Source organism: Chiroxiphia lanceolata, chromosome 9 (assembly GCF_009829145.1).
Source record: "Chiroxiphia lanceolata isolate bChiLan1 chromosome 9, bChiLan1.pri, whole genome shotgun sequence".
Lineage (NCBI taxonomy): Eukaryota > Metazoa > Chordata > Aves > Passeriformes > Pipridae > Chiroxiphia > Chiroxiphia lanceolata.
Window position 1 is genome coordinate 2,214,749 of NC_045645.1, and position 26,606 is coordinate 2,241,354.

The 26,606-nt window shown below is 41.0% G+C and overlaps 1 protein-coding gene across 8 annotated transcripts; it reads right to left on the bottom strand.

The window, feature by feature from the left end:
- Positions 1-1,443: 1,443 nt before the first annotated feature.
- On the bottom strand, positions 1,444-19,783 carry PTGFR (prostaglandin F receptor). Of its 8 annotated transcripts, none has more exons than XM_032697047.1 (3): positions 19,054-19,218; positions 17,741-18,267; positions 1,444-3,618 (listed from the first exon to the last, which is right to left on the bottom strand). In XM_032697047.1, exons 2-3 carry the CDS (start codon positions 18,206-18,208, stop codon positions 3,316-3,318), a joined length of 771 nt encoding a protein of 256 aa, XP_032552938.1. In that variant the 5' UTR covers positions 18,209-18,267; positions 19,054-19,218; the 3' UTR covers positions 1,444-3,315. The 8 variants fall into 8 exon arrangements, with proteins under 8 accessions (XP_032552938.1, XP_032552932.1, XP_032552939.1 ...); XM_032697041.1 differs by having other exon boundaries at positions 17,420-18,267; XM_032697048.1 differs by lacking the exon at positions 19,054-19,218 and adding an exon at positions 18,805-18,941.
- Between the last annotated feature and the right edge of the window lie 6,823 nt (positions 19,784-26,606).

Here is a 26,606-nt window from a genome sequence, read left to right on the forward strand (position 1 = left end):
TACACTATTAGTATTTAAAAATTTCCTAGCGAGTATCAAAATTAACTCACATTCAGCAGGAAAACAATGTCTGTTCAAGGATTAAATACCACCCTCAATGCAATGCAGCAACACTTAATTGAAAGTCACTTTTTGCTGAAGTGCAAGAGCAGCTTTGCCATTTTTAATGGTGGCAGGCTGCAGAAGTTTGAATTGAAAAGCATCTGGGTTTTCTTTAGGATGCAACAGAAGTCACAACAGGTGTTGTAAATCCCCTTGGGATTTGCGCACTTTTCCCAGGACCCAAGTTTTGAGCATCAAATCTCATGCCAATCTATGCTGCTACTCAGTGGAGTGCTGTGTTACCAGGAACATCCTGGAGCAGTGTATTGGCACATCCAAAAGGTCCCAACATCTTATTCTAAAGGATCTCCATGGCTACAAAACTGGCAGGTACTGCCATTCCTGAAATTGTTCCCAACATATCAGACTAAACTAATAAAAACACACAAGGTAGACACTTTGTCTCAAGAATCAGATCTAAAAGGCCTTGAACCTTGCTCTCTATCTTTGTATCCAGGTAACAAACTACAGATATTTGCATAATCCCTGTGATGAGCAACTGGTTACTGATGGTTTCTTTGCTTCAGCACGTTTATTGAGCCCAGGCTAGGACCTCATTTTAGGATAATGTGCTCCCTTATACAGCCTGCCATTGCTTAAGATCCCAATTAGGCTAAAATATTCTCCCACCCTGAGGATTTCTTTGGTCATTAGTCAGAAATGAGATTCACTTTCTTCCCACCAGAGCACTTATTGCCCCTGCCTGCTCTGGAGGCACTAATTATTGCCAGCAGTAAATAGGCAGCTCATGACTGCTCACATCGTTACCCAGATCATCAGCACACTGCTAAGCAGACTGTCCTTTGCTCCCTGCCTGGGCAACACTCAGATCCTAATGTGAAGCCATCCCACAGGTTTTTTTTTTTTTATAATCTCATATTCCATAAAATATCTAACCAGTCCTCCAGCCCAGCACGTTGTTGGCTCTCCTGTGAGTGGAATACAAGGATAATCCAATTGTTTTCAGGGGTAAGAGATCCTCGGGGGGCTGCATCCTGAGCTGCCTCTGCAGGCTGTCACACCACTGAGCAAGACAAAATATTAACAGCAAAACTCACATTTTTTCCAGGATTCACAGCATATGTGAAACATGTTGGCAGGTATTTGGATAAAAATACTTCTGTCCCAAACACCGAACTCCCTCGGCTCTGCTTCTATTTGCATTTTCTGAGAATGGGTCATCAGAACTCGACCTTTCCTGCCTCAGACAGCAAAGTGTTCAAACACTAGCACCTCCTATCACCTCCTGTCTTGAATCCAGTGTGAGGTTTCTTGTCATAAGTATTATTTTTAACAACTCTGGATCTCTTTTGTTACACAAAAATACCGTAATACTCAGGATACAGTTTGATAAGTTTAATGAGGCTTTACAATTTACATTCAATATGTATTAGTACACAAAATATAAGAAATCACATATACATATAAACTTCTGTTTGCTTTGCAAGTCAACCAGTCTGAACTACACAAGCTACATTTATTCACACAACAAAATGGAACACTGTCGAGCTTCATTCACCGATCAAACATCTCAACAATTTACGGACCAACATTTTTTTTGCAGCTGCTAAAACAACAATCCCCCATAAGGAACAAATAATTTATATCAACAGATACACTGACATCACACTCTACGAAATGAAAAAGCCAAACTGAGCACTGACTGAATGCCTCCAGATTTCAGCAGAGCCCATGTGAAGCAACAGTGCAGAACTTAGACCAGCATCAAATCTGTCCACGGCTTATCAGCTCCATGACTGAGAAAATAAATCACATACAGAAATTCTTTAGGGTAAATAAAGCCATTTCATTACAGGGTTATTTAACCCACTTATTTGTCAACTTTTTTAAAACAAAAAGGAAATAGCTTAAAAAAAAAATCGAAATATTTACACCTTTTGGTTTTTTATTTTCTGACTTAAACTATTCTCACATACAACGTGAATTTGTACTTTGTGAATAGTTTTGGTCCCTCAGACTGTCTTCTTGGTGAATCTGTTTTTAACTACTTTGTTCAAATATAACAACACTTCAATAATGTAGTTATTAGAAGTTAAGTAGATAAAAATAAAATAGATCTTTTTATTCTAAAACAACACCTCTCATTTTTTGCTTCTGAACAGCACACAGTCACAAAAACCAAAGCTCATTTAGCAGCATTAAAGGCGAAGGGCCTCTTGTGTGAAGTCCTGGAAACCTTCTGGTACCTCCAAATATACTGAATGTCCTCAGCTCTTCAGACACAGACCCTGCAAAAACTGAGCATTCAGCTTTCACGAACAAAACCACCTTCCCAAAGCGGTTCCCTGCAGAGGTGTTCACTTGGTCACACACATTTTCACAAGGCACATGTGACCTTTAACAAATGAAGCAGATGTACCACATGAGCATTTCATTATGTGCACTAGGGGAACACTTCCAGAATTGTCCTTCAGTTCTGGGGGGGAAGGGAAAACCTATTTTTACAGACCAACCACTGCTTTATGCCTGTTCGTTTCAACACAATTTGTTGAAAGGACTAAAAACTCACCAATGAATCTGAAAATGTAACTAAGCAAGCTGAGCTGATCTGCTCCTGTGTTCCCACAGGAAACCTTGGGTTTTGTCAGTGAGCTGAAAGTAACACTTACACTGACGAAGCTTGCAGCTCTCCCCAAAAACTCATGGAATAATCAAGAGGTCAAGTCAATGAACCAAGCAAAGTGGATCATTTCATAAACTAGGAACAAGCAAAATGTCTTTTATATATACAATTGGTAAATTCAATGCCTAGAAGCAAAGAATACCCTTAGGGAAAGGACACTGGACTTTATCCTAGAAAGAAGTGACTCTGCAAAGGATTTGGGGTAGAGAAAATCTACTCCTTTTAAAAATCACCTTGGAGAACACTTTTGCACTCACATCCAGTCTTAAGAAGCCCTCCAAGGTTTGGTGGGGAGTATTTATAAGGAGCCCTGTTCACTTTAGTACCTGGAAGGGAGAAATACGGATGATTTATCATTCCATTACCAGTTTTGGAAGGGATGTATTCCAGAAAGAATTAAAACATCCCAGGGCATCTTTTGGAGTAGCAATATCAAACCGGTGAGCGACAACAGCAAACCACTCACAACTTAAAAGACGTGCCAAAGCACTGAGCCTTGGAATTCACTTCAAGGTACTGCCCGTGCACGAGCATTGGCTCCACTGTCTCTTCACAGCCTGTGTTAAACTTCACTGTCCCCTCGAGCTGAGCGGCCGCGGGTTTATCTGTTTGGAACTCGGCGACTCGGATATCGCCGCGACCTTCAAAGAATTCTTGATGGAGCTGAGCTCCCACACGTGCAAGTTCACGATGTGAACGCCACAACAGCCCCTCGTGATCTTGTACAGGTTCCTGAGCACGGCCTTCCGGAGGAGAATGTACACCCAGGGATCTAAAATCTGGTTCCACGTGGCCATTCGGAGGGCGAAAAGTATCGTTTCACACGTCTCCTTCGAGCGGCTCTCGTTAATCCCAATCCTGGCCATGGTCACCTGAAAACAGAATGTTTTAAAATTATGCATCAAAAAAATACGCCAAGAGAGCACACAAATCACCTGCAAATGGAATATTTTAAAATTACACATAAAAAAAAAACAAAACACCAAGAGAGCACGTAAATGAGTGAAACCGTTTCAGCTTCGTCTCTGATCTTCACACCTTCACAGCATCAATGCCTCCCAGTTGCAATGTGAATTCTGTCAGGCATATAACATTTATCATCCTAGAAATCCTCTAATGGTTTACACAGGACACACACGTGTCTCTGCTGAATTACTTCTGCTGAACTTTGAGCAGATGATGGCAACCAGCCAGGGAATACCCTCCAAAACCAGGGACTGATTTGAGCAAGAAATAAAAACTTAATCCAGAAGTTGAGCTAACAAAGCATGCCAAGACTGTTCCAGGGACGGGTTTTTTCAAGGACAGAGGCCACTAGCAGGTCAGAGCATTTTTATGAAAGGTTTTTTCACATTTTCCTAATTAAAGTCTGCAGAAGGAATAAAGCAGCTTGATTTCAGCAAGAAGATTCATATGTTTTAAGCTGCAACAGAACATAATTTATTGACACCGGAGGATTTAGAGGTTTATAGGAAAATTTAAGCCATGGTGACAAAAGCCACCAATACCCCTCCTCTTGCCAGTGGAGACACAGATGGGTTCCTGTCCTGAGTTCCTGTGTGAGGAAAGCCTGATCTGCAAAGCCAGGAATCTTGCCATAAGGTGGTAAATTATCTCTCTCTCTCATTAATGTTCAAAGCACATGAAGACTTTTTTGGTAGAAAGATGAAACACTGTAAGGCTTTCAGTTCCAAAGCCTTTAAAGTGACAGTTATTTAACCAAGAAACGGGGTATTTTACAACTGATGCTACGAGTACACTGATTTATTGGGCCATGAAACTTAGGGTCAGTCTGTCCAAGTGCAGAAAGTTGTATTTTCAAAAAGATACATTGGAAAAAAAAAAACAAAACAAAACAAAACAGAAGCCTAAAATGAATGATGAGAGAAAACTAAAGCTCAATATTCCAGCAAACCTATTTTATTCCTTTTTAAATGCTTCTCTTCATTCCCAGACCCTACCTATAGCTTGCAGGTCACCACATCTGAGTCTAAACTTGAGTGGAACAAAGTGAATGCATAAAAGGACACTGAACTTGCTTGATTAAGCATCGGATTGACCGTTCCTGTGTGGTATCTCTGGGAGCAGCACAGAAATCCCCCAGGAACACTGCTAAGGAAGCTGGTAGGACTGGCAGAAGCACAGCTGGGAACCGGTGTGAGGAGGAGGAGGAGGAATGTCTGAGCACCAAGCCAACACAAACACCAGCCAGTTCCCTGAGTCTGCTTTTCACCCCACAACCACTGGGCACATTCCTCTCTGACATCAGCAGCCCACCCAAACTTGAACAACTCCTTTGGCTTCTGCAGGGGATGTTTTTTTTTCAGGGCAGTCTACATTTTATTTATTAGAGGTCTGATACCACAAGCCAAACTCAGAATATTCCTTACTCATTCAAGTAGGACTGGGCAGCAAATGGGAGCTCAACAGAGCTCACAGACCAACATCCTTGTCCCACACAGCTCATGCTTGACTTAATCCAGACATACAGCTTCCTAACCTGCTTCTTGATGGACTTCAAAATTCATTTGTTGTTAATAAATGCCAAATCCAATGCAATTTCATGCTCAGAAAAAAGAAGTAGTAGATGTTGCCATTGAGGAAAAGTAGCTCCATCCAGATTTTGTAAAGCTGTATTATTTTCTCTCGTGTTACCCAGCAAACTTGTGAGATTCCCTTCCATTTAGAAGTAATCACCTCTAAATGAATCTGTTCATTTGCTGTTCAGCTTGCTGGGCCAACATAACATACCTCTGCTTTAATTATGGATTTACATGAAATAAATCAGGGCAAGGAATATTGAAACATAATTTATAGATTCTGAGACTTGGAGAAGCTTCATCCAGAACATTCAAGTTACCTCTTCTGAACACAGAGCTTTATGTACATAGACACTTGCTTAAGCAATTCAGCTGTGAATCCCTGTATTTGAAATAATAAGATAAAACCTAGATTAACTACTAATTTTGCTTCATAAAATACAAATTTTCTAGCCATATTACTTACATTATTTGGGAATATTACGAAGAAATTAAAAAATATTTCCTTTCTTCTATCACTGAAACTAACACAAAATAATATCCCAGATATCTGAAGTTCTGAAGGCTGAGACTCCCATATAGAAATGGACTGAGAGAGCCTCATTCCAGCCCCAAGCATGAGCATTTTTATCCTAAAACACTTCATGTCTTCTGAAAAAACACATCACAAAACTGCAAGCCGCTGAAATCAACTGCACCAACAGTGCTAAGAGGTGACTATGTCCTGGAGCCTTTCGAAAACCATCTGCTGATTTCTAGAATAAGACCCTAAACTCCAGCTGAGGAGGGGTAGAATGGAGTGAAGTCAATATAAATTATTATTTCTATCACATTTTCATAGTCAATTGGTTTCTTTGCATTTAAATTCTTAACAAGACTGTTCCAAAGTTAGTTTGAAACCATAAGTTATAAAAAGGACTAATACACTCCCAGGTTTTTAGTACAGGATTCCATTGAAGCAAAACACAGCAGACAGTCTGTATTTGCTCCCTGGGCACGAGACACTTGTGCCACTGAACTGGCTCAAGTCACCAGCTCAGGAACTGCAAGCAGAGCTCTGAGAGCAGGACCACCTCTGCAGGCACAAAAGGCCACTTCTTTCCTTCTCATTTGACTAATAGTGGGCAATAATTAAGTCAGGAAACCAATTCAAAGACTTTCTTCCTTCCCTGTAGATCCACCAGGTTACTCTGACAAAGGAATTCTGTTCCCTGTAGCCAGCAGTACCCAAATGGGGAAGTGGGAAGGGGAAGGCAATTGCATCATATTTCATTGCCTTTGATGTGCACAAGTTCATATTCGTGCAGATTCAGCAGGATGACTCAAAAAATTAATCCCCAGCTGGCAAATAATAAATGTAACTCGTGACGTTTTCTAACCTATTTAGAAATGTAAGAATCCAAGTAGCACTTTGCTGATTTATTCAGTGTTTATACGAACACAGCTGTAGTGTGTCTCCCTGGTTTGCAAAAAAAAAAAAAAAATAAAAAAAGAAACGATCTAACCAAGACAATTCAAACTTTCTTTAGAAAAGGAACTATAAAAGCACAGCTCTAAAAGCAATTTTTTAAACCAAGGGTACCTGCTTGTAAGATATAAAGTTACCCTGACTCATATTAGCCCTTACTGGTTTAAGGAAAGACCTGAGAATTCCCTGTCCCTAAAAATGAAATCAAATTTGTATCAAGCAAGGACTTGACACAATACATTAAACCTCTCCATACTTTCTGCCCAACTTTAAGCTTCACTAAAACCAAGGTTCGCTTTGCAAGATCCAGGAAGTCTGATGGAAAATTTTTTAAAAACATTTTGAAATTGTTGACTTCAGTTTTGCACCAAGCAGGGAACTGCCATTTCCCCGGGGGACAAAGCTCAGTGCAACAAACCAAAAAAACTCCACTCTAAAGCTTCACACCACTCTCCAAACGTAAACAGCACTAATTTAATTTAATTTCCCCTCCAATTGGAGCTCCAGGAGAACAGCTAACAGGCTGAGTGGCTGTGCTGCTCAGTCACATTCCTGTTAGTCCTCAAGGACAGCCAGTCCAAACAAGCAGCAGACTTCACAGCTGGGTAGGAAATAAGACAAAAATGCTCCTTTGATGCATTTCAGTGCTTAGGCTCTAAATCCAGGTTCTATCCTTGACTTAAGGAAACTGGAAAAAAAACGGTCACCAAGAGATTGACACGGAAAGCAGAGTGGACAAATATCAGAAATTCTCGTCCTCTGTGGCTCAGCCTTCGGGCTCCACTTCCCTGTGGGAACCTCACAGACCCTCCCAAACCTCCTCCTCTTACCTTGGATTTCCTTACAAGCAGTTCGGAAGATTTCCATTGATGGAATAAAGTCCATGGATTTTTCAGTATTTGCAGAGTATTTATATTTTGTCACTAAGGCCTGCATTGAACCCAGAGGTGCAAATCCCCTTCTCCTAAACCACACAGGGCTCAAGGCAGAACTTTACTGATCGTGTCCCACTCCATGGAAACAAAACAATGTATACTTATCCTGAATTTCCAGAAGTTTTTGGAACTTCCATTATTCATGCTACAAAAGAAGCTGCAGTCTGCTAATAGGCCAGAGATCATACAAGCTGCCACTTTGTAGCACTCTATAAACACAAACTTAAAGAAAAAAAAATTGCAAAATAGGGGGAGAGAGAACTAAAAATGCATTGAATCTTCACATTTTATGTACCGTTTTATATCTCCTAAGAACAGCTATGAGAAACACTGACAGCAAATTGCCTGTATCATTTGTTATACAGATTTTGCAGTACATAAACCACGCATTTGTTGCAACGAAGCTGAGCATGCTTCATTCTGGTTTTTATGTGATTCTGTAAGTCAGGGTAAAAACTAGGGCTTCCAAGAAATATGCAGTGCACTACTCCTGCCATCAAAATGTTAGTGCACACACTGTTCTACTTATGCCACATAATGCTTTTTATGTTCTTGATCTGCAACGTGTTTTTCCCCTAATGTTTTCCTTTTTCTTTCCAAAAGACAAACATGAACCGTGTCTTCAACTTTTATATGCCAGATGATTGTTCAGCCTAGCAGTTAAATTTTAACTGAGCACAGTAATTTTATAGAAAATGTCAAATTAAAAAGGAATTGTAGACGAAAAAATACGTGAGCAAGTTTTCCTTCACACTGAAGTCCAGAGGGTACTTTCAACAGCAAATGCAATAATTCCTTGTGGAAAGTTTTGCAGGATCAGCTCTTGAGAAGTAGCAGCAGAACAAGGCAATCTCCTTTTCTCTCATGTATACTTCTGTGGCAAAGTAGTAATGCCTAAAATTAAGAGTGGATTTACTGGCTCACTATTCACTTGGGGAAAAAATCTGTGTCTAACTCCCAAAATCAAGTTCTGGTCCAAAACAGGTAAATCAAGGATGGTGATTACTACCTGTCATGATACACATCCTTAAACGTGTAAGTTTGATTATTATCCTGATAAAAACAGCGAGTCTGAGAAAGACCTTTCCCCTGTCAGGATCACAGGAAAAACAGAATCCAAAGAGAACCCAAATGAGAAACTGTCGGAAAAGATCTGAATTACCAGAGGCAGCTGGGATTGCCAAATCATTTTACAGAAGTTTATTTAGCCCCTGTGAGCTCCATATCTGCTCCCCTTAAAATGGAGCTGCACAAACCTGGAGGTATTGTGGGAGTCACCAAACCTGGAGGTGTTTAAGGTGAGACTGGATGTGGCATCAGTGCCATGGGCTGGGAACCACGGTGGGGTCGGATCAAGGGTTGGACTGGATGATCTCAGAGGGCTTTTCCAACCCAGCCGATTCTCTGATTCTCTGATTCTGTGTTCTGAACAAACCTTTGTAAACATCTTGAAATGAGATTTTTCTGTATGCAAGGATTTCTCAAAATTACTGAAAAAAAAACCTGTGAAGTGCCACACTATTATACTCACTATTTGTATTTTATTGACTGCCTTTGGCATTATCATGCTCTATAAAAGGCAGGAATGAAATTATGAAGTAAGCCTCGTAAACAGAAGGTGTTGGGGTTTTTTGCATATAAACTTGCAAACATTAACTGAAAGTGAAGTCTTTATTTTCTGCTAGCTTTCCCCTTAGACACTACCTATTTGTATCTGGTTTGCAGTAGCACAAATTCAGGCTGGGCTTGAATGAAGCATTCCAGGCTACCTTTGTTCCTCCTAAATAATCCAAATATTTCTATCTTGGTTTGACAGCCCTTTTTCCTTATTTCCTTTCCTCCCAGTCAAAATTAGAAATACTTTGCTTCAACTAGCTGGTAATGTAATTACTCTCACAGCTTAATTGACAACTCATTTGAAAGGAAAGCTTTGTGGATAGGGATAGAAAAGATTCTAGCATTGGAAAGAGTAAATGACTCACTTCATCATGAAAAGACACAGCAAACACACCAAAGTCAAATAAACAACCTGTTTCCTGAGCTACATGTTTTAAAGTTACAGGAAGGCCTGATTCCATGGCGTGAGGAATGTGTTCCTGCCTAAGAACAAGGCCTGCAACCAAAATATCTTGCACAAAAAAATTAATTCTTTACCCTCTAATGCTGAGAGGAACTTTACAGGACAACTGTAAGGACTAGAAAACAACAGAGTATTTCTAATACTGCATAATAAGGGCCATCCTTAAGTATTCAGGGATGCAAGGACTACACATATTCATACTTATTCTTCCATTAAGGTCAGACATTCACAAATTCTGCAGTATTCTTGAGACAACCAACTTCTAGTAGAAAGCATTTATCAACACCATGCCAAACTTAAGTTGTGAATTAACACCGTAATTATCTCTCAGAATATATGAATCTGTATCACACCCTGATGTCTGCCATTAAACCTGGTGAGGGTGAAGGACCTTCTGGAGTTGCTCCATGTGAGTGTATTTGTCCTTGAGACTTTTCAGCAACAACTTTACCATTTAAGGTGTTTAGATAGTCAGGAAAGAGAACTTTCCTAAAATAACTATCCAAAAATGGTTATGCTGTGTATGACATTTTCCAAAGATGGTTATGCAGTGTATGATATTTTCAAGTAAGAAAGGCCTGAATAAGTTTAATATCTAGGAAAGATAGGAAGAATTCTCTTATACCAAACAATGGAATGTATGTCAAACTGACTTTTTAATATCAAGCACAGAATCCAAAAAATTTACCAACTCAATAAATAAGCAGAGGTTATGAATGGCAAATTTATTTTGGGTGAAGTTTGGAGAATTTGATTTTTTGAGATGGTAACTTCAAAATTGGAAAAAAAAAATCGGAAGTTTCTGTGAAAGTCACTGACATCTATCTGGAGCAATGCACTGTGTTTCAATTTTATAGATCTTCATCGTTTAATTCAGTATATATCATCTAAATTCAAAAATAAAGATGGAAGAAACTATGAAAGAAAACCAGAACAACATTATTTTGAAAATGCCACGTTCTCACATGACTCACAACCTGCCTTCCCTACTTTCTTCTCTCCAAAACAATCTTATTGTATTCTGATGGCACTGCATTTTCAGAAAAGGCTTTACATAAGTTTTTCCAAACAGCACGAGTAAACACAGATAACAAAAACTATATTTATGCTTTCCCAAAAGCCTCTGGTATAAAGGGCAGTCTGTCAATCTCAGCCTTTCTTCCTCCCCTGCTTCATATCATCACTTATCACCACCACCCATTTCTTCCCCAGCACTTCTTTCCTGTTTAGAGAGGATCTCAACTGCTCAGCTCCCGGACTTCTGGGAGAGGGAGGTAAACACTTGAATTACAAATATAGCCACAATTAATATAGAGTTTCTAAGCACTCTGTGATAAACTATGCCCTGGCCCACACTTATAAACATTTTTTTTAAATGATTCATATTTCTCAGAAAGGATAAGGCCTGTAAGATCTCTATGTGCTGTAAAAGAGGAAAATAGGAACAGACCAATCCTGAACAGCAAAACAGTACCTTTGAAATTCAGTATCATCTCAGGTGGGGATACTCTAAAATTAATCTCATTCCATTTCTCATCTAACCTGGAGGAAATTTGCCAGCTGTGCCTTTCATTTTATCCAAAATAAAAGAAAGATCTCTATAACCAACACTAAAAAAATGCATGAACATCTTATCCAAGGGTTTCTAGTATCATAGAAACACATCTGAATAGGTGGATTGAATTTTTAAATGCACTGTATTAAACTCTGCTGCTCTCTCTGCAGACACCTGCAAATTCTTTCCACAGAATATTTTCATGAGGACATACAAAAGCACACTCAAATTGTCTGAGTTGCTGATTAAACCTTATTCCAGGGGGAACTAAGGTGGAAAGACACTTGTGTCTTGAGACTAACAAAAACTTCGATTCAAATGAGTGTTCTCTTTCCTCTTAAATCCTAAAATAAGTTATTTATTTCAAAATACCTTTTGGCCCATAATATCAGCAATGACAGTAACCTTTCAGCAATTTAACCCTGAGTATCAGAGGCTCATTTGGAGGAACTCAATCAAGAACAGTAATTGAATTTGCACAGTGTTAATGGATGTATCAGGAAACCCAGCAAGCAATCAAAGGATCACAACAGGAGGAAGAGTGAGAGCCCTTTCTCTAGTGTAGCTCAAAAGACAAGCAAACTCATGAGATTCTTCTTTCCAGAGGAACTCAGTGAGAATGTTATTCATTCAAACTGCCCCTCCTGATCTCTTCTGACACAGCAAGGTCTGGAAGAGAAATAACTACCTACAGTCAACAATAACCATTAATGTATTGATGCTTTGGACTAGACATAGAGGTGTATTTAGCAGGCCTGCTGCTGGCAAAAACCTTTTTTTCCTTTTCCTATGAAACTGGTTCGTTCATTAAAACCACTGTGGCAGCAGTGGGCCCCTGAGATGGGCTCACACCTGTCCTCAGAGGTGCAATGACAGCATCCAACAAGAACCCACAGGGGTGAAGCATCACCCAGACCCACCAGACATCTTCTGCCAACACATCCCACCTTTGTATGGTGTCACCAGACAACCACTCTAACAAGAATTCAACACCAAAAGCCAGCACAAGCATAGCAATTATCGTTGATTATCTTCTTTAAAATCTGAATCTTGAAAAAAACAAAGTGCAGTTTTTCCCTCTGAAAGTTTACAACAGCATTCAGAGCTGCAAGGTTAGCTAAACATATTTAAGAGTATCTCCTTCTTCAGTCTTCAGAAACACGACTAATTTATTGTTTTTCAAAAGGAAAGATCACTCTCCCTGCTGACAGTGCCTGTGCAAGCACAACAAGCTCACAGAGGCTGCAGCTTTGACTAAAAACCTGTAAGACAAGAACACACTTGTGCAGAGCAGCCACTGGGGAGATCTGGGGGGCTGTGCTGGACAGGTGGCAAGAGCCTCACTTGGCAGAGCGTGGGCCTGCATCTTGGGACACCTCTCTGCTTCTCCTCAGCTGCACTTTCTGATCATGAAAAACCACCAGCTGCAAGAGAATAATTTCTAAGTAACTCTTCTGTAGTAGGGACAGTATAACCAGCAATGTTTGAAGGCATACAAACAGCATTAATAAAGCAACGAGCTTTATTAATACATGATGCCCATTACATATTAATACATGATGCCCATCACACATACAAGCATAAGGTAGTAGAACAGAAATTTAAACTGCCAGGTTATTAAAAAAGACAGAAAACAAGAATGCAGGGAGAGACTTCAAGGGTAACAGGGGTATGAACTCCTGGCAAAGTGTCACTGTGCATGGGTGGATGTGACTACACATGCAAAACAACCCAAATGAGATGTACACAGATTGCCTTGTACACCAAACTACCTTATACTGTATGCAAGTAGAACTTAGTGTAAAACCTGCAACAAAGTGACCTCCTTCGGTACATATGAACTGTGAGCACCCAAAATACCTGGTGGAGCAAGCAGGGTGGGATGGGGTGAGGGTATTCCAAGGAGAGCCTCCCTGTCAGCACACAGCTGCCCTTCTCACCAGCTCCAGAAGAATGTTTGCTGAGAGGACCACTCAGATCGGCTCCAGCAGCTTCTAGGCTGAAGTGACTCAGTAAATTCTAAGCTGGACACAGCCCTAAGTGCACGAAAACCAGCCATCAAGCCCCACTGCATGAGACAATCTGAGGACAAGAAGAAGTCAGAGCAAGTTCAGAGAGACACAGTTAGCATAACAAATTTGAAAGGGAAGAGATTACATGAGAAGGGACTGATAAAAATTAATCTATGCAGTAAAAAAAGCAACTGAATAAGAGTTGATTTAATCGTATAAAATAAACAGCTGAGCCCTTTCCAAAAAAATAAACCAAAAAAACCAGGAGTGGCTATTTTCTGGTGTATAGGGGAGGTAAAAGTGGAATGAAATTAATCAGATAACTGCATGGAAAAAGATCTTATCAAGAATAATTTGAAGGTAGAAGTATTTTTCTCAGGCTAAGACTGTGTTCCACGCATGAAAAAGATCAGAAATTTCTCCGTATCACATTTTTTTTTCTATTCCTCTAAAATAAATCCCTCCTGTCCACAATTACAGGCAGTTCTCTTTGCTACTCCACAAACAAAATTTAAAATATGTTTATCCCTCGAGCCCTACAGAATATGACGTACTGAAGTCAGAATTTGCTCACACAAACACAGCTCCAAAACCAAGCCGTTTCATGACAGGCCAGATGTCAAGTCACAGCCAAAAACCAGCTTTATATAACAATCTATTTCATCAGAGGTGCTCGTCACAAAATGCTCCAGCCCAACTATTTGCTTTGGGAATCCAGCCCCTAAGGACCAAATTTATCCAGCAAGACTCACATACCCCCAGCAAAGGGCTAAGGCTCTAGCAAGGATGAGAAAAGATGACACTATGCAGAAAAGTTGATGTTACTACCTTCAGAACATATTTACCTGGAATTACCCACCATAAAGCAAAATTATTTGGACTGTCAGAACAAATGTACCTCTGCAAATTGACTACATATATTATTGACTACATATATTATTATAAAACTCATGAATTTTACTTGTCACCTTTTTTTGTGAATTCCCCCCCGCTCTCAGTTCCTCAAAAGCAGATCAATGTTCCCCCTCATTCTCATACTTCATTAAGGAAAGGTTCCCTCACAGTGGCAGAAAAGTTGAAAAAGCTGCTCATGTTTGAAAATCAAATGAAATGGAGCTTCAGGAAAGAAATCAAAAGGAAAAAAAAAAATCAAAAGGAAGTCCCTGTCCAACAGCTCCAGGCGGAGCTCCACATAAGCCATACCACAGGCTCTGCTTCTGAAAAATGCTACACAACTCCAATAATCTTAAGGTAAAGGTGATGATTGATTATACAACTGTATATTATTACCTATAATATTAAGTGTCAGCTATCTATGCATTTACACACACATAAAGGCACCAAAACATCTTCGCTACCACTGAGAAGATGCACAAGTCAAGATAAGTTCCACACCAGACACCATAAAGGACAATCCAGGGTCTTGGGACTCTAATGACATCTAAAGGTGATTTTATCACAGGACAGTGACAATGTCTGAATATTAACTCCACTTGGAAAAAAACATGGAATTGATTGGAAATCTAATAGTGAAGTCAATCTGTAGCTGGATTACAGTGGACTTGATTCTGGTGGCCCTGCACATACATCAGTGGACGTAACACCAGACTAGACTGAAAGCAGAAGGAAAACAAATAAAGCAAACCCCCACATCAGACAGGAAATCACACAACGAATCCAAACTCTTGTATCTGCAAACCACATGTGGCATAAACCACACTGCCTTCCTCCACTTTCTCTTCCAAAGGTTTGTTTGGTTTCTAATTGCTTTGGTTTACATTGAGGCAATTGACTCTCACAAACATTTTGTTCTGTGTACTCTTTGGAATAGAGAACATAGTTAAAATTCACAATTCAAAGACTAACACTGACTTCTAGATTGAGCTTTGAGAAAAAAAATTGAAGAAGCAAATGACTGAAGAACAATCATTTAGGTCCTTTTCCAGATAGTTTCTCCTATGGACACCTGCTCATATTCATGTCAAGAAAGACTTACTTTGGTACACGCTGATTATATTATAGAATATAAATTCATTCTTATTCTATAATTCATTTCACAAATTAAAGGTCCTGAGAGGTGAAGATATATCAGATAGGTAGGTTTGAAGCAGCAATTCATCATAAATCATACACCTTGATAAACCCTGGATCACTTTAATGTAGCACTTAGGCAGTACGTTCCTGACAAAGCTTTATTCCACTGCAGGCCAAAAAATCTTGCTAAATTAACACCACACTTATAATTCTGTTTGTATTCAGTGAAAAGAATGCCATCAAAATAAAGACTGGGTAATTCAATGAATTAATAACTGGTATAAACTCTACGATCCTAAGAGCTAAGAAAGGAAATACCCACAAAGGACCCCATCTTTAGTACAATATATAGTACAATTAATAAAAATGGAAAGGCATAACAAAATTACCAACACTGAAAAACAACCACAGTGGTTGCAATTTAGTGTTCCTTCATATGTTGAATAAATGAAGCACCTCTTTTGAATTAAAAAAGTTTGTAGGTCTTCTGACACCCAAGGGTTTTTAAAAACCAAATTAATTCCTACCTTTGAGAACAATTATTTTACCTGAAAATAAATGTCACCAGAGGATAATGCTTCTTTTTCATGGAATGTAAAGTCATCATTTGAGTTGCTCTCCTTAAAAACCACTCTCTGGCTTGCCTCGGACAAACTTCAGGAGATGTCTAAAGTAACTGGAAGGAAGTTCACCACAAAACTTGCTATACTGCTGTGACAACTTTGTTTATGCTCTCCACACTACAGCCACGACACTGACAGAAGCCCACATGAATTTAAACTATGCTGCAGAGCAAGACTAGAAAAATTCTCTGTGATATGAACAGAAGTGAAAGAGGTTTTGTGCATTTCAGTGATGCAGACGTTTATATCCAAACTTTCTCCCTGAAGCCTGTGATACTGGATTAATTAAGTGCTACCTGCCAGATATACCCAACTGCTGCAGCAAGGCTAATATCAGTATCTAATTTAGAACTAACTCAGGTGACTTCATACCCTACCATAGGCAGTGAGCAGATGAGATACAGCTGATACAGATCTCAGATGTAAATGTCTGTATTTGTTAGCTCACACCAAAACTGCTCCTCGTTTATCTCCCTGGAAAACTAAGGGGCCTTGTTTCTAGGAAAGAAATTAAAGAGTTCATACGGCTTGTAACTTAACATCTCTGACCTGAGCAAAAAAATTCATTTTCTCCAGACAGGTTTACTACACTAAAAAGAGTTACAGCTTTATACCAGCTTTATAATGCCATCACACAACAGCAGCTGTCAAATTCCTTCCTGTATCACAATCCTGGTTCCTTTGGCTTAGAGTGTGCCCTAACAGGAGCAGCACTTACCACTCTGGGAGAGCCACAGCAGTGACAGCAGAGCCCCAAGATACAGCTGGGATGGCTGAGAGAGCACACCAACTGCACACAGCAGCTTTGCCAGTCAGCTGTCCAGATTACAAGCCCAGCTTGCTCAGGGCTAAACCAAACGTTATTTTAACCCACTGCCAACCCCTGTTTCTCAACACGACTCTAAAGCAAAGCCCTTAATGCCCTGTAAATGGAGTGGAGGATTTTTAAATTCTTAACTGTTACCTGCCATAACACAGGTCACAAGTATAGCACTAAACTGTGAAAATAACAACAAACAGGCTGCTGCAAATAAAAAAGTTACAGGAACCGCAGTACAGACTAAAAAGACTTCCCACTTCAAGATTTCACTGAATTTGTGGACAACCTCAGTGTTTGTTCCGATTTATTCTAGCCACCATTCTGCTACCACTGTCTGCTTCACAGCACTGGAAATACAGTCCTCACAGTCCCTATATATTTAGCTTACTCGATGTATTTTGTTTATGCTCAGAAGTGGAGAATAATTACCAAGTTTTTTTATAGATGCATAGGTACATGCATTATGGACAATATGCATTAAAATTAGCATCACTGAGCAAATAGAGCTGTTACCACAGCTCAAGCACTTTAAAACCTGGAGATAAAAAAGTATAACTTTTATACAGTGATGTGCATTAAACATTGGCAAACACATTAGGCTCTTACCAGGAATGGACTCCAGCAAATGCAAGAAACACACATTATAGCCAAGAGCTGAATGATCATTTCAAAATGATGAGATCTCCCTTGTCTTTGTTGACTTTTAAGTTTGACTCTTAAGAGGGTAATTCCTGTGACAGCATTGCACAAGAATGAAATGGCAAGGGCCAGTAACCCAAGGCAAGAAAAAAGTAAGAGATAAAATCTGTCTTCCCAGTCCTCAACATGTTCTGTTTTATAGAAGCACCAGGTCCTCGATGCTTGAATTTGGTAGGCTCTAAACCTAAGAATAGGCAGCAAAGCTATAAGAACAGCAAACAGACATACCATAGTCAACATCATTTTCACATGTCTAGAAGTCATTTTTGTAGAGTGAAATATTGGCTTAGTGACTCCAATGCACCGTTCAACGGCCATCACACTGCCCAGGAAGAGTGGGCACAGACCAAAGAAAACCATGCAGATGCCAAAAACACTGCAAAGAATGTTGTACTGGTTAAATCGGATCCAGTCTTTATCCGACGCATACACAAACACTGCAATGGCTCCGTTGATGAGGTGGCCGAAGAGATCTGTGACAACCAAGCCACTGGCAAGAAGCAAAAAGGAGGCTTTTGATTTCTGCCTGAATCTCTGGTATGCCTTCATGAGAATTGCTATGGCGAGGCTGTTGGACAAAATTCCCACCGTCATGAAGATTATCGAAAAGAAAACTGAAATTTTCTTCTCCGTGTGGCAGGTTGTGTTCCTCAAGACTCCAAATCCAGCCAGCCCCGGTGATTTTGAACCGTTCATGGTTAGGAAAGGAGGCGCAGCCCTCAAAGCATTTCAGCAGTCTTGCAGTTAAAAGGCATCTGCAATATTAAAAACAAATATACACAACACTGTAAAAGGCATACCACTGTTCAACTGGCATTTGAAGCAGAAATTCCATAATATTAGTCTGCGGTACAAATCTAATTTTCCGGTTTTCTGTGTGATATGATATGGCATCACATCGTAAGCGCATCAGTCACAGGGTAAAACAATTATCTGCGTGCATTATACAATGCAAATATAGCCTACAGGATCTTTAGCCTCTGCATGTGTAAGATACACAAAATAAGGTATAAAAGACATAATGCACACGTACATGCAGTAAGAGAAACCATACAAACCATTCTGGTGGTTAACCTACGTTAAACAAACGTTTTTGCAACACACTTCTAGAATGACAGTATACGTCAGCCCAGCCACAGTAAAAAGTGAAATACTCAGACTGGAGCATTTAGAGATTATAATCACACTCCGTTTCTCTTCTCCCTGTTAAACATTTATTTTCAAAACAATGTCCTAACATCTTCCAAACAATTCTCCTCTCACAAGTTCTTGTTTCAAAGCTTTATCCTAACCGACACTGAAGCCTTCGACTTCCCAGAGCCCTCGCAGAAGCTCAAACTTGGTTATTAGACCAATTCAGAAACCCATTCTGCGAGTTGCTTTTGCGCTTTATCTCCCATCTCTACTCCCGGGATATTTCTGCCGGCAAAAAAAAAAAAAAAAAACTCCCAGGCAGCGGTGGGGGGAAGAAAAGGTAAAGAAAAAGAAAAAATAAAAAGAAAATTAAAGATAAAAAAAAGACAGGCGTTAATAACCCGTACTACAAACTGCCGCTGGAATCTCTCGGTTACTGAGCTACACCGGGAACCGCGCACGCCGGAGCCAGGGGCATCTCTGCCGGCCAGGAGTGCTCGACCGGCAAAGTCCAGGGAAACTCCTCAGGCAGAGTCCGGCACAGCATTGAACCTCCCTCCCCACATTCCCACCTCCCCGGCTCCCCACGCCCCCAGCGCGACCCTCGGCGGTGCCGGGGACCGGCGGCCCCTCCGCCCCTGAGCGCTGCTGCCGCCGAGGGCGGGGCGGGCACAAGTGCCGCGGTCCCGGCCCGGCCCTGCCCGCTCCGGCCCTGCCCGCTCCGGCCCCGCCGCCCCGGCCCTACCGCGGTCCCGGCTGGCTCCGCTCGGCCCCGTGTGGCTCCGTGGTGCGGACAGAGGCGCTGCGGGAGCTCCGCCGGCCCCGCTCCCACACCGGCCCCGCTCCCCGCCCGGCCGGCGCCGCCCGCCGCCCGCCCTCCCTCCGCCCCCGGCCCCGCTCCCTGTGGCTGCCCGGCCGTGTCCCCGCACTTCACCGCTACCCCGGCGCTCCCGTGCCCGGCCGGGCTGCGGGGCGGCCCCGCTCGGGCGCTGTCCCGGGAGCCGCAGCCCCTGCGCTCGGTTCGTCCGGCTCCTCCCGCCGCGCCGTGCCGGGGTGCAGCGCTGTCCCCGGCCGGGAGAGCCGGGCTGCCGTGTCACGGCACGGCCGCGGGGCACCCCGGCCAGGCAGGGCGGGTGCCTGCCCACCCTGCTGCACTCACGGCGGTAGCAGCTCAGGGGGCAACCGAGGGAGGGGTTGTCCTCAGCCGCAGCCTCATCTCTTCGCTTTCCACGTGCTTCTTCCCAACTACCGCCTTCAGCAGCGCGCAGGGAGCTCGGGAAGGGGTAGCTCCCAGGAATACTGTCCGGGATGTAGCTGGGCACATCACCTGACACACACCCCTTGCACCTACCGGGTCACGTAGAGCTCACAGTGTTCCTTGGACAGTTTCTCCACTGGAGAAATACGGTGAGAACACATCCAGATGAGGCATTAGTGATATTATGGATAAGGCTAGAGAGTCAAAGGTTCTTCCTTTCCCATCATGTAGTTACACTGTTACAACTTAAAGTTATAGATAACTTTTAAGTTCTTTCATCCATTAGTGTCTGGGACTACCAAACGAGCCTGAATGGGAATTTTTATGAAGAACTCTCCTATAAAAATAAGAAAAAATATAAAATCAAGGTCAAGTTATAAAACCAAGTTACAGAATTTGTCATGGGCAATAATGATGCAGAAGTTACATTTACTTCCATTGAGACACAGCCTTGATTTGTACTATTCTTGATGCCACAAGACAATTACTTAAAAATTAAAATTCTCAAACATACTACAGTTTTTGTATACCTTCATACCTTGAATACTATGGGTACAGTTTGCTTCTCCCTAATCCACCAGTGAGGAAATACAGACCAGGTAAATCCATTCTTTCAAATAGTGTTTCAAGTCACTTACACAGACAATTAAAAGCCCCACACGATGACCTTCTGCCTCAAAATACTCGTCAGATTTTGGCATTTTATCATACAAAGAGCAAAAATGTTCAATTTGGTCTGATCGAGACCTATAAATTCCCATAAATTCTTAAGACAACAATAAAATATAAAAACATCTCAAAATACATTATTACCCATTAAAGTTCGGGGGAAATAGTTTCTTTTATGTTTCCCTGCCCAGAAATAAATAGAGATGGAGATCTCAAACTACAAACAGCTTGCTCTTCTGTCCTAGCCAGATTTCTTCACCCATCCCTCCTGAAATGGGGGGCAATTCCATTTGAAAAGAAGCAATGAAGTTGGTACTTCAAGACCCTGCAGTCTGGGAGGTAGAAGCTAAAACAGCATTATCAGGTAGATCAAGACAAAGAGAAGAACAGGAAAACCTCAAGACAGCTGTTTCAGCGAGCTTGTAAAAATGTAGTTAGGGTAGGAAGGGAAAGGCAGGCCTGTAGAGTGCATCCTGAGTAAAGCAGTGCTCTGCCAAAAGGACAGAGAGGAGCATTTCAGTTGCTGCAGAGATGGAGAAAGAAGGAAAGTAAATACATAAACTTTCATCTCTTTTTTTCAGACAAGAGGCATCAAAGAGTGCTCCTGAACAGAAGCTCGAAGAGCACAGGGTGCCACATGCCAGTTCTGTGCTGTGAGCAATGCAGCAGCACGGGAAGCACTGGCACAACCAGGATGGATATGTCTGGAGCTCAGTCCTGGACATGTTTGTGTGCTCCTGATACAAGAATAACAGAAATAATGGCTTCTCTGGAGTGGGGTGGTTTTGTAGAGTTATGGCTAATTAGGATGGTGATTTCAGAAGGTGTTGGAGGGGTGAAAACTGGCAATGACACCAGCACAACTAAGTTTTTCACAGTGACCAGTGGTCAGCTCCGTTCATTTGCTGTTACTAATGAAGACAGCAGGAGTGACCAAAACTGTCCCATCACAGCCTCTGCCGTGGGTCCTGACTGGGGAGCCACTGCTTTCTCAGGTGGAACAGCCTTTCTCAGGTCGTACACCTGAGCAGGAGCTGTGGGAAGGGACAGGAGGGATTAATGTCATCTCCATCAGGGCAGTGGCTCTTACTCTCACAAACTGTTTTCCAATCAACCGTGATGAAGCAGGTTTTGATTGAACTCCTTACATGGCTGAAAACAAAAGCTGCAGGTGCAAGAACCCCTTAGGAGTATTTCTGAGAGGCTGTGTCACTCTGGCTGTTCAAAGGCTGCAAAAGGCTGGAGAACTGAGGTGGTGGCATTGGCTTGGCTCACTGGCTTCAACGTTTCTTAATGTGTTGGGGAGCTTGTGTTGGTTGCAAAACCCTGGGCTCCTGGATACTCCAAGAATCAGGAAGATAAATGCTCTTTTTTGCCCCAAGTTTCAACTTGAATGAAGGAATCAGCATTCCCTGCTCGCCTTCAATGGGTTTAAATTCAGCAGCAATAGTTTAACATATTTAGAGATAAAAAGATATAGAGATAAAAAGACATCTCGTGCTGTGACAATTGCAATCCACCCATTGGTTACCAAACTCCAAACAGTGGGAGAAAAATGTTAAAAAAAACTTGTGGATGAGGAAGCATGTTGCTGGTTGGCAGGTGAAGTGTACAGTAATCAAATCCTCAAAGCCTCCTGTTATTAATCCAGAGCATACTCAACACTAATTTTGCACTAAAGACCAGCTCCAAACAACCTTGCTGTAAATGAACAGGTAAACATTTCAGTAGCAACATCAAAGCTGGTAGAATGCAAATAAAAACAATATCTCTTCCTCTTTTTTCATTTACTCTTAAATTTGTTGTGCAGCCTTCAGTAATAGTTACAATATACTTTTCTTATATTCACAGTTCTTGCTGCAAAACATTGGAAACCTTTTCTTCTTTGTACATAATAACAGTAAGTGTCATCTTTCCATTTAGTGAAATAGCAGTGATATAAAAGTCTTTATATTTAGGAGACAAAAGTAGTAAATCAAAATAACTACAGATGGAAATTATTAATATAGGATCAGATTTGGGGCACCTCAGTCAAATAAAACTGTCAGTGAAGATCCTTCAGTTAAATGCCACACTGTTCAGCCCATAATTGTTGGAGACAAAAAAGACTTCTGAGGTCACAGACATTGACAGTACCCATTCCCATGAAGGGTTAGAGTTGCTGTCTCCCATTTCTTCAAAATTAGCAGTCCTTCAGGAATTCCTTGTCCTCTGGAACTAGTGTTATTCCTGCCACCCCCAAGGAGCAACTTCTGTCAGAGATCCAGCTATACAAGATGAATGAGCTGTTCAAATGAAAACGCAGATATCCAGGTGAAGGTAAGAAAGGAAACTTAGAGTAGGTGGGATTGACATCAGACAAAACTGTACATTTTTTGATGCATACATGCTGTTCTAAGTATTATATTGCTGAAAAAAGTAAATAAATGAGTGGAAATGATGAGTTTCAAGAGGTCCATAACCAACGCTGAGAGGTTGGGCAGAGGCTTGCTCTGTTCTGAAGCTACCAATAGGCAGACAGCAGAAACATGGAGATGAAAAATTATAGTCTTGGAAAGTCTGAGTCACTCCTTAAGCATTGCTACTACTTCTTGTATTTTTAGTGGTGTTATTTAGTATTCTTATTACGAAACGAGGAGTTATTTCCACGTCTTTTTTGAGGCTGTTAACTTGGTTTTACAGCAGATTTTCGGAGAGACTGTGATTCTAAATCACATATAAGTGAAGGACAATTTGCAATCTCATTTCTTTAAACAGTTAAGACTGATAAGGGCTAATTTTGCTTTAGAAATTAATTACACCTCATGTATGGAAAACGTGATCACAAAATGTGGAAGGTGATGATGTGCATAGCAAAGTGTAAGTGCACAATAAAGGATGTCACAAATGCCTAACCTTTTGAAGGCTCATACAAATTTAGCAAATAAAGCTTGTTTACATAAATTTAGCAAATAAAGCTTGCTGCTGTGTCCCCTTAAGGTCCTGGCTTGATAGTGTTTGGATAAAACAGTAAGTTTCTGCCCAAGCTGGGCAATAGATTTTGTAAGAACACATGCTCTGTCATGTTGGGGTGCAGTTAGAGAGTGTAGGTACCTGAAGCAAGTAATGGAAGTTGCAATATGTCTCCTTAAAGATATGGTCTCAGGATCCTGGGCTTGCTTGATTCTTGAGGAGGGTGGATAAAATACTTGCTGTGTCCTGTCATATTCAAAATATACATATTAAAATATGTTGTAACACTTCACATTAAAAAAAAAATGTGGTTCAGCAGAATGCAGACAACTCACCCATGGCTTTGTCATTCCAATAACCACCACTCTGACCTTCATGAAGTAGTTCATAAAACAGTCACAAATTGTGGCATGAGTTGCCTAAATTGGGACACTGGCCAATGCAGTTAAAGGAGGAAATTCCTAGGTAGTTAAATATAAATTAACGGTGTTTTGCAACAAGCCACGAATCACTTCAGGAGGTTAAAAACACCAGTAGGCATTCACTATCAGGGGAGAGTAAAACCAAGAAAGGTCATCAGGAATCATAACGACAAACATGCATCTTTCTGCTGAGATTTCCACCTGCTGTTATCTGAAAAGGGACTGTTTGGTCTTACTGGAAGTACAGATATGAATAATGGTGTTTTATTTTCTAAACATCCCTATCAGCAAGGAAGTTAATTCTTTGTTCCTTGATAATAAGGCATGGCTCCTGGCAAATTGCTGTAGACAGAACAAACGGGAAATATTCTCCATTTCCCTGGTGAAGTTTGGAGGGGGAGGGGGACACAGAAAGGTTTGCTATAATATGTGACATTCATATTTGCATTGTAGTTCTTTTCACTAGAAAGAGCAAAGAGAGATTTTTCTATTTCAACTGATCACTTCCCTGCAGTGACCAGAGACAGAACCCAAGGGAATGGCCTGAAGTTGTGTCAGGGCAGGCTCAGGTTGGATCTCAGGCAAAGGTTCTTCCCCCAGAGGGTGGCTGGGCACTGCCCAGGCTGCCCAGGGCAGTGGGCACAGCCCCAAGGCTGCCAGAGCTCCAGGAGGGTTTGGCTGATCCTCTGGGGCACAGGGGGTGACTCTTGGGGATGGGCCTGTGCAGGGCTGAGGGCTGGACTCAGTGATCCTTGTGGGTCCCTTCCAGCTCAGCATGTTCTGGGATTCTGTGATCTTGTGCTCACAGGAAGAGTCCAAGAAATCCATTCAGAGGCATTTGGCCATGAGGTGGCTGAAGGTACTATTGATAGCAAACAAACTGATTATTTCTGAGGTACCAGCAGACCTGCAGAGCAATTCCTTCCTAGGCAGAGCACAACCATCAGCTCATCTGCTTGAACAGCTGAATTTGACTGAGTCATCCTGGCCTGTTAGCAGAGGAGGAGGGAGCTCAAGCATCCATCATCCAGCTATCAGAGATGCAGACAAAACTTCCAAGTGGAAAAAAATTACTAAACCCAGAAGTTTCCAGTCTAATCCAGAATATTTGCAGTATGCCAGGATGTGCAATACGACATCAACAACGAATTTGATTCTTTACTGTCTTATTCACATTTGTTCTGAGCAATGCTTACATAAACATAAAAATTAAGATGCTGCTTGTTGGTCAAGTGATTCACTAATGGATCATGCCACACTATGCTAAATATTAGAAGTGGCTATTGAAACCTTTCATTGCATCAGTTTATTGATTTGCATTTATTTCTGCTTAGAGATACACTTTCATCTTAATCACATACTGTTACCCTCTCTGATTGCTTCAGACAGTGACTAACTTGGCTATAGCAGAAAGAACTGCAGGACAATAATTTATTTCCCTTCTTTCTTCTTCATTTGTAAACCTTGTGTATATCTAGTACTTTATTGATGTCTTTTTTTTCTATTATGTCACTACAATGCATACGTGGAAGATGTTAGGAACCTTCTTTGGGTAGTTTGGTTCTTTCTTATGTGCAGTTTTATGCATTACTTTGTACCCCTTAGAAATGAGAAATAGAATAATAGCAGTGTGACTATACAGCAGGTCACTGAGGATGTTCTTCCCACAAACCAATCGATTTGAAAGCATTCTCATCAAGAATTTATAGGAAGCTTCGTGTAGTAGTTCTGTACCCATTTGTCTGACTAATGAATAGCAGATTAAACGGTTTTTATAACATAGTTTTTAAAGTTCCATGTGATATTTCAGAATCAAGAGTTGGCTCCTCTCTGATTATGTAAGGTATCTATCCAGTTTTTGTGCTAGCATAGACCTAAATTTTTGAATGGCCAGAGGAGAAACATATCACCATTACTGACTGAATCTTGCCTGTCGAGGCTGGGGTAATTTATAGTGAGTGGGGCTTAATCAAGAGTGGAAGTACAATTCTACACATAACAATAACAGCATAATTTTCTTTCATTTTAAATATGTGGGACAAAATGTTCTCTCTTATGACTCACCTCTTCAGTATTTGAACATGTAAGAACAAAAAACCTGCAAAATTATACTAAATGCTGAGCCATATGAACTCCTTTTCTCTTCTTCCATTCTCCAAAATGGAGACACTGAAAAGCCAAGTCAAAAGAAATCTTTGATCAAGTATTCTTTTCAATCATTCTACTCAAGTCAAATTAAAAAAAGAAAAAATTTCCTTCAAATTGTCCTAACCTATTATATTTATGCCATGATGGGCAAAATAAGCCCATTATATGGATAAAACTCATTAAGGGTATGCCTGCTGTATGCTTTCAGGTTATGTGGTATTATTTATTTGGGGTTTTTACTGGTACACAAGTTTAAGGATTTAATATTTGAAGGCTTGAGAGATTAAACACTTCTAAAGACGGTTTTGAAACTAAAGGGTTGTATTGTTCTGTTGGTTGCAAACAGAATTTCCACAAGGTCTGGAAAGGAATAATTTATTTAAAATGAATAACCCCTAGCTCACTGAGTTCATTACCAGTTCTAGTAGTCGTGCTGTATTACCACTTATTTTCTGGCCTAGCCAACAGGTAGAGATCCATCCCTTCAGACTTTATCAGTTTCACAAACATC